At 44.2% G+C, this 8,599-nt stretch overlaps 1 protein-coding gene across 1 annotated transcript in view; it reads left to right on the top strand.

Moving 5' to 3' along the window:
* The window catches only part of mgat4b (alpha-1,3-mannosyl-glycoprotein 4-beta-N-acetylglucosaminyltransferase B), a 65,467-nt gene extending 56,910 nt beyond the window's left edge, over positions 1-8,557 (top strand). Inside the window, exons 7-13 of the mRNA XM_015015965.1 lie at positions 267-342; positions 1,193-1,307; positions 5,348-5,478; positions 5,600-5,707; positions 7,904-8,097; positions 8,162-8,240; positions 8,403-8,557. Of these exons, the coding sequence (XP_014871451.1) occupies positions 267-342; positions 1,193-1,307; positions 5,348-5,478; positions 5,600-5,707; positions 7,904-8,097; positions 8,162-8,240; positions 8,403-8,525 (826 nt within the window). The 3' untranslated portion in view covers positions 8,526-8,557. The remainder of the gene's footprint in view (positions 1-266; positions 343-1,192; positions 1,308-5,347; positions 5,479-5,599; positions 5,708-7,903; positions 8,098-8,161; positions 8,241-8,402) is intronic.
* The last annotated feature ends 42 nt before the right edge of the window (positions 8,558-8,599 follow it).

Here is an 8,599-nt window from a genome sequence, read left to right as displayed (position 1 = left end):
GAGCAACCGGAGCAACCAGAGCAACCTGACTGCAGAGCAACCGGAGCAACCAGAGCAACCCGACTGCAGAGCAACCAGAGCAACCAGAGCAACCTGACTGCAGAGCAACCAGAGCAACCAGAGCAACCAGAGCAACCATAGACCCAACACAGGCTCCCTTCTGTTCCTGGATTTGCATCTGTGCATGTCGAATAGCAGCTGCTGCAGCTGAACAGATGACTAACCAGCTTCCTCTTCCTCCTCTTCCTGCCCTTCCTCCTCCTCAGGTGGAGGACGAAGCAGAACCTGGACTACTGCTTCCTGATGATGTACGCTCAGACCAAAGGAACGTACTATGTTCAGGTAAACTGATGATCAATCGTTTCTCACAATAACAAACTGAACGATCAATAAACTTCAAATTGTAATGAAATCACAAAACCAAAACAACAAATGAAGAAGGTTTAGTTGAGACCAAATACTTTTGTCATCCAGAAAATTGATTTTAAAAAATTATGAAATTGTAAATTATTGATCTGGTTTTAATTAATGATGCCACTGATTTATTAATTTTAACTGTAATGTTTCAGATCAAAGTGACCTTAAAGTAAAAGTTTCCATTCAGAGGCGGCTGGAGCCGCTCAGGGTTTGAATCCTTTCCTGCTGAAAATCAGCTGACTCCATGTTTTAGATAAACTCCAACATTTATTTTTTTAATTATTGATCCAGATCAGAATGGCCCAGACCTTCAAAATAAAGGTCATGAATGCAGTCAGTTATTGATGATTATTGATTGTATTAGTGATGGAGTTAATTATTGGGAAATAATTACTGGCACTAAAGAATGTTTTCCAGCCTGGACCTGGGACCACCTGCTGGGACTCTTCAAAATAAAAGCCCGGATCAGAAATCCACCAAATCATCCTGAAAAGTGTTCCCAGCTGGCCTTTCCCCCATGGAGTCGACCTCCCGTGTGGATGAACTTTGACCCTCTCTGCTGATTTATTTCAGACACATCAGAGGGTTTTCCAGCATTAACGCTCCAGACTTTGACTAGGCCAGCCCAGAACCCTCACTGTGGCTCTTTGCAGCCCTTTCTAGACTGATGGATTGCTTTTAGAGACCTGCTTCATGCTATCAGACTGGTTCTGTTAAACGGGAGGTCTCACTCTGAGCAGATTTTTAAACTCCTGTATTCCGTCTCTGTTTTTAGTTGGAGGACGACATCGTGGCGCGTCCGAACTACTTCACCACCATGAAGAACTTTGCGCTGCAGCAGCCGTCAGAGGAGTGGATGATCCTGGAGTTCTCCCAGCTCGGATTCATCGGTGAGTTCACTGCTGCTTTGGGTTTGGTTACGAACTTTATCGCCTAAAACACGCCGGCTTTACACAGGCTGCTAGCAGAACATTCAGGCCGCCACAGGCTTGATGTTTAATTTGTCATTATTAATAAGTGATAGCTTCCGCTGCTACAGCTACCACTAGCTACCTCTGCTACAGCTACCACTAGCTACAGCTACCACTTGCTACCTCTGCTACAGCTACCACGAGCTACCTCTGCTACAGCTACCACTAGCTACAGCTACCACTAGCTACCTCTGCTACAGCTACCACTTGCTACCTCTGCTACAGCTACCACTTGCTACCACTAGCTACAGCTACCACGAGCTACCACTAACTACAGCTACCACTAGCTACCTCTGCTACAGCTACCACTCGCTACCACTAACTACAGCTACCACTAGCTACCGCTGCTACAGCTACCACTCGCTACCTCTGCCACAGCTATCACTAGCTACAGCTACCACTAGCTATCTCTGCTACAGCTATCACTAGCTACAGCTACCACTAGCTACCTCTGCTACAGCTACCACTCGCTACCACTAACTACAGCTACCACTAGCTACCGCTGCTACTAGCCACTGCTGCTATAAATGCAAACTATCATGGTTTTCAGACTTAAAGAACAGATAAAGTTCCTGTAAGGACAGAAGCTGTCTGGGTCGGTTCTGCAGTCAAAACTGTTCTGGTTCTGGAGCCAGCCTCATTTATTTAGTATCAGACCAAAGCTTTTCCGTCTGAATCACTGAATCCTTTAATTGGAGTCGATGTGTTCCTGTCCCGTCCGCGGGGGACAGACGGACGTCTGGATGAGTCCAGGTGGAAGAACGAAGATGGGCCGATGATGAATCCGTTGCTTCATCCTTCATCACTCTTTGTTCTCTTTAGACTGCGGTGTTGCTCCGATTCATTCGTGTTTGAGAAGTCCTTTAATCTCCATGGCAACCATTCAGCTGCTAAATGCCTGGGTGGGCCTAGCCCCACCTTTGAGGTGAAGCTCCTCCCCCACTCAGCTCCTTCAGACTAGCCAGCAGCAGGATGAAGGAGGTTGCTCTGAGCAGGAGCTGCTGCTCAGAGCAACACTGGTAAAAACGTTAAATGTTTAAAGAAGAGCCATGTTGGATGACTTCCTGGAGGCGGAGCTTCAGGAGCAGCAGGAGTTTTCATAAGGACAGAGGCCCAATTTGAAGGAAGGAATCAGGAAGTCAAATTTGATATATATAATTTTATAACAACTGAAGTTGACATAGTTACTTTATTGTTCTATAAAATGTCCGCCATGTGCCTGAAAACTCGATACTGGCCCTTTAAGAGATGACAGGAAAACAGAGCTTATTACTCCAGGTTTAGCCTCATTTCGCCTCTTCCAGTTTATTTTACGGTTAAATTTTAAACTCTTATTTGTCACTTAAAGGGAGGTTTTGTGTAAAATGAGCTTTCTTGAGGTCAACATAACATTGAATGAATAAGTTGGCGAACGTTTACCTGACGGATCAGCTGTTCAGAAACCTTCTGGAAATCTCCACTTCCTGTTTCCTGCAGCCATGCGCAGCGCCAGCAGCTGATTAAATCTCACTTGGGCCGATTCGCTCCAAACCAGCAGATGGAAACATGACTAATTCCCTTTTTCTTTTTACTACTTTTTTCATGATGTTTTAAGTTTCCTTAAAAAAATGCACGGCAGTTGGATGGAAACCTGGATAATAACTGTTTAAAACCTCCTTTAAATTCTCGTTTTTATTTCCTGGCCTTTAACACAAAGTGAGTCATTTCAGTGTGCATTCTGTTTTCTATTTTTATGTTCATTTCTCACTTTATTCTTTAAATTTCTTTTCTATCACGTTTTGCTGCCTGCTGTGCATCACTTTGGTCAGCTTATTTTAAGGTTCTTTATCAAGAAATTTGATTGAATGTTTAGATTTTCTTTTTCAAACTAATGAGTAAAGAATCTCATTATTGTTCCTTAAAATAAACTAATAATTTTAATGCCTCTATTAATATATGAAATGTGTAGAAAATGAGTTTCAATGTCAACAGAGCAGAGAAGCTTCAATCTCTGCAGGTTTTTTATTGTTTTCCTGTTGAAAAAGTGGCGACAGCAGAGGATTGTCTAGAAGTGGGAGGCTGCAGCGCCCTCTGCTGGAAGAAACGGGAGCAACAACTCCACAATGTGCTAATATCAGTAAATAAGAGAAAACGTAATTATTACAAGCAATCAATATGTTTTACTGTCTAATTGAATCTTTTGTCTTCATGTTTACTGGTTTGCTCAAAGCTGATTGGGTGGCAGGAAGCCGCCCAGCAGGGGGCACAGCGCTGAGCTGGAGGGAACCAGGATCAGAACCTGGAACAGAACCAGGTTCTGATTCTGTTTTTTCTGGATTTTTGGGTTTTTGTTCCTTAGTCTCTCAGCAGCACAGTCTTGTATTTTCCTTCTCTTCCTGTATTTTCCTGCTCTTCCTGTTCTTCCTGTATTTTCCTGCTCTTCCTGTGCTCCTTGTGGTCCGCGGCCCTGGCCTCGTGTTTGCAGCCTGACCTCGAGTCGCCTGCACGGCGGCGGCGGCTTTAATAAACTCTTCAGGGTCCGGCTGACTCTCTGAATCAAATCAAACGAAGGGGAAGCTGCAGGGCCGCTCCCTCTTGTTCAGCTGCTCATGTTTGCTAAGTTTAGCTGCGGTTTCATCTCATCGGCGCTCCTGCAGCCCTCCGGAGGCCGACACGTCCACCCGGATCAGGCAGGCCCAGCCGAGGCCCGGAGCCGGCCCGGTCCGAGGGCGGAGCTGCTCACGCTCTGACCTTTCGTGTTCAGAGCGGCTCTGAGCAGGCAGAATGAGTCCTGCTGCAGGAAACGCTGTGCCCTCCCAGTCAGAGGCTCTAAAAAGCTAAAACACGTTGATTCAGTTCAGGAAGCGTTTTCAGGTTCTGGCCGTCGGATCCATCCAGGAGTTTCTGCCACTCTGGCTTCCATACAGCTGCTTTTTAACTGGCTGCTTTAAAAAAATTACCATCAATAAATCAGCAACCATATCAACCTGATTCCTACTGAGAGCCTAAACGGAACAAATATTAAAAATAAACTTTTTCATGCCCAACAGCATATCTGGGCCACATGAGAAAGTTTATTATTTTTTCACTTGGTGTCCCTTTTGGACCTCCGTAGAATCCATTTCCCTTATCTATGGTTAAATATTGTGATTTTCAGACTTAATGACATTAGCATGCTGAGCTAATGTTAGCTTAACATGCTAAAGTTCACAAATAATGATTGAGATTTCCAGTTTTATTCTCCACAAAATAAAAATTTGCCCCATTATAGAAACAAAATAGAGACAACGTTGATGTAAAGTAATGCACAATGCGGTGCTGTTTGAGCTAATGCTAACATGCTAATAACTACAACCAATTGTTTTTGTCTTGTTTTGTAAAATGGACTGTGGCCTAAACCCGTAAATCAAGCTAACATTATGAATCCATTGATAATTATTGTGATATTAAGACCTGCTTACACATTAGCATTATCATCCTTATGCTATCATCATTGTTAGCCTGCTAATGGCCACAGCTAACTTTCAGATGAATAACAATGGCTTTCAAAATGTTTCATATTGATTCCAAATCAACTACAATGAGGCTGTTAGCTTTAGTAAACCTAAAGCCATTAATGTTAGGCTGCTTCCACAGCCTAACATTAATGTCCAAAGCTTAATCGTATAATATTCAGATATGCTAACATAGCCTTAGTATGCTAACATCATCGCTAATATTTCCTGTTGAAAGCTGTCATCTCTACATCTGCAGCTTCAATTCAGTTCAAAAATACTTTATTAATCCCAAAGGAAATTAAATGTAACTCATATTAATAATCCATATTTGAGGGAAACAGGAAGTGTAACATGAGATCAGTTATCGGTGTTATGATGCTAACTATGCAGAAACATTACATTTCTGCTGCAGATGTGTTAAGTAACTTTGTTTTTAGTGGCAGCTGATTGTCTCTCAGTTCAGGTGTTTCTGTCTCCGTGCAGGTAAAATGTTCAAGTCTCTGGATTTGTCGCTGATCGTGGAGTTCATGCTGATGTTCTATAAGGACAAGCCCATCGACTGGCTGCTCGACCACATCATGTGGGTCAAAGTGTGCAATCCGGAGAAGGACGCAGTGAGTCCAAAGCCGCAGCTTTCTCTCCTTTTCTTCTTGAATCGATTATTTTCCAAGAACGAATAGAAACCCTGAAGACGTTTGTGCCGGGATCAGCCATGTTACCTGTTGTCTCCATCAGAAACACTGCGACCGGCAGAAAGCCAACCTCAGGATCCGATTCAAGCCGTCGCTCTTCCAGCACGTCGGCACTCACTCGTCTCTGGCTGGGAAGATACAGAAGCTGAAGGTACTGTCTCTCCCTGTGCACAGAAATCTGGAATCGGGATCATTTCCTGCTGCGACCTTCAGCTGTCACTTCTGCAGCAGGACAGACTGACGGTTATAGAGTGGCCTAGTCCAAGTCTGGACTTCATTCAACTGGAGAAGCCTGAATGTGTTGCTAAAACACCTCAGAAACACCTGATGGACGACGAGTTCCTGTGTTCAGGCTTCATTACTTTTCTCACCGCAAAAATAAAAATAAATGAGAAAATAATTTGTTTGTATGAATCCACTGCTGGAACGATTCATAACGTTTCTACAAAATAACAACGTTTGCTGGACGATAAATTGCCCCAGAAGTTATTACAATAAACGATACTGTCGTTTTGACACCATTGTCCAGTAATGTAATAATACATCCATTTTCTAACACCCTTGTCCTCAGTTGCTCGGGAGGTTCTGGTTCCTCCAGCTAATGTTCTGGGCGAGAGACGGGCTCACCTGGACAGGTGGCCAGTCACACAAGATGTGCACAACGCATTTTATTATTTACTTTGAAGTAAAAGTTCTGGGAGCTGTGGCGGAGCAGACCCACATCAGGAGGCCTCCGTCCGTCGCTGGTTCGATTCCCGGCCTGGTGACCTTTGCCGCACGTCTTCCCTCTCTCTTTCCTGTCCGAGCTCCGTCAAATAATGGCCACAGCTAAGCACTTTGAATTGCCTTGTTCCTGAAATTCAACTATATAAATAAAATTCCTTACCAAACAAACCTTTAAAAACTAAAAGTCGATCTCAGGTTCTATTGAGGTTCTGCTGAGGTTCTTATGAGGTTGTTATGAGGTTCTGTTGAGGTTGTGATGATGTTCTGCAGAGGTTATGATGAGAGCGAAAATTAGCGCGAAAGCTCCTCACCGGGTTGAACCTGCATGGTGAGGTTAGCGCTGGTTTGTTAGCCGCTAACGCTCCGACCAACTGGGAACACAGACGTGAACTTTACAGGGCAGACAGCGCCAGACGCTGGGCAGAGTTGGGATGGAAACGCTCCACATCATTCTTTGTTCACAAAGATAAATCATTCTCAACACTCCTTTGAAAGCGACAAGTTATTCCTGCGGTTTCTCATAGAGCTGCACAACCAGAGCAAACGAGGCGGGTTTAGACTCCTACCACGATGCAGAGTTCTCCAACGAAACGTAATTCCTCACAGGGGGTTGATGTAAATATCCATATAGGTCAGCCTGAGTCCAGTTTGAGTGAAAGGAGGAACGCCTGATCCGCACTGAGGTAAACTTCAGAGATCAAGCTGCTGCAACGCAGAGGCAACGCGCCCAGGTGCCAGCGGTATGGTTGGTCCGCTCTGCCGGCGTTAAATGCATAAGCTATAAGTTTATCTTTTAGGAATAAATCTGCTCTGCCAGTGAAACGCTCAGAGCAACAGAGACGCTTTCAATCTGGCTTAAAGAAAAAAAAAAAGAATTTTAATTATTTTTCTGAAAACAAAAACAAGCAAAGCTCAGCCAGATAGGGGGGCTAGTAAAGCATGGCGGGCCGCCAGGCTTATAATACACCGGGGGAAACCCTGGCTTTAGATTAAGGTAGCTATTACCAGTGGTGGGATCACCTAGCCAAAACATAGCTTCACTAACTGCTAATTCACTAAGTGTTTAGCATTAGCATATCTATCACTAAACGGCAAAACACTTAGTGAACGGCACATTAAAGAATTAGCAAAAACTGATGCTAACTCAAAAAACACAAAAAATTTGTGAACGCTAAACTGCTAAGCTTAAAAATATTTGCAAATGCTAACATTAAACCACTAAACACAAAAAGTTATCAGAAGCTAATGCTAACCATTAAGACGCCCGTCTCTCTTGTCCTTCATGATCTGAGACTTGCCAACAGCAAAGTCCTCAGATTCTGATTCTGTTGCTTTTTATCACGTTAAAGTTGTGTAAATGTGATGACCAAAATAGAAAACGTGATGCGACATAAAGTTCATCCAAAATGGGGAACATTTTATGGCAATAGCTGGTTTAAAAGACTCAAAAATGGCTGACATCTTGAAAAATGGCTGAGAAGTGAACATGCTAAAGCTAATGTTGGTGGTGGCATCCACAGTTAACAGATTTTCACAGTTTGGAGAGTTTCCTGTTTAAGCATTGCTTTTCCTCAGAGGGGGAATGAATGCGGTCGTCTTTATCGTCCTGCCTCTTCTCCAGGACAAGGACTTTGGGAAGCAGACGCTACATAAGGGTCACGCCAACCCGCAGGCGGAGGTGACCACCAGCCTGAAGACCTACCAGCACTTCACCCTGGAGAAGGCCTACGCCGGAGAGGACTTCTTCTGGGCCTTCACGCCCGTGGCCGGCGACTTCATCAGGATCCGCTTCTTTACGCCCGTCCGCATCGAGAGGTCGGTACGGCGTGGCGCGGGGAGGAACTTCCTGTCTGGAGTTAAAGCTTTCTGTTGTTTTTAGGTTCTTCTTCCGGAGCGGAAACATTGAGCATCCAGGAGACAAACTGTTCAACACGTCAGTGGAAGTTCTGCCGTTCGATGTGAGTCCAGAAAGTCAAACCAGATTCATTCCTCTGACATCTGAAATGTCAGATGAAACCTCGGAGTTTAGAAATATGAGACCCAAAAAAAAACGAGGTTTGGACCAAAACAAGGACCTGGATCTAAATCAAATAATTTCTGCTTGTTTTCGTGTTTCCCAGAATATTCAGGCTGAGAAGGAGGCGCTGACGGACGGGAGGGAGAAGAAGCCGAAGTACCATCGAACCGAGGACGGATTCATCCGGATTGGTGAGCCCTCAGTCCCGGTTCTGCTTCAGTTCTGAGTACCATACCATACCAACTTTATTTATAAAGCACTTTAAAACAACCACAGCTGATACAAAGTGCTGTACATCAA

This window comes from Poecilia latipinna, unplaced genomic scaffold, assembly GCF_001443285.1.
Source record: "Poecilia latipinna isolate Pla-1442-1.1 unplaced genomic scaffold, P_latipinna-1.0 Scaffold1969, whole genome shotgun sequence".
NCBI classification, from domain to species: Eukaryota; Metazoa; Chordata; class Actinopteri; order Cyprinodontiformes; family Poeciliidae; genus Poecilia; species Poecilia latipinna.
The sequence above is the reverse complement of the archived record's forward strand: the minus strand, read 5'-3'. Positions and strand labels throughout refer to the sequence as shown.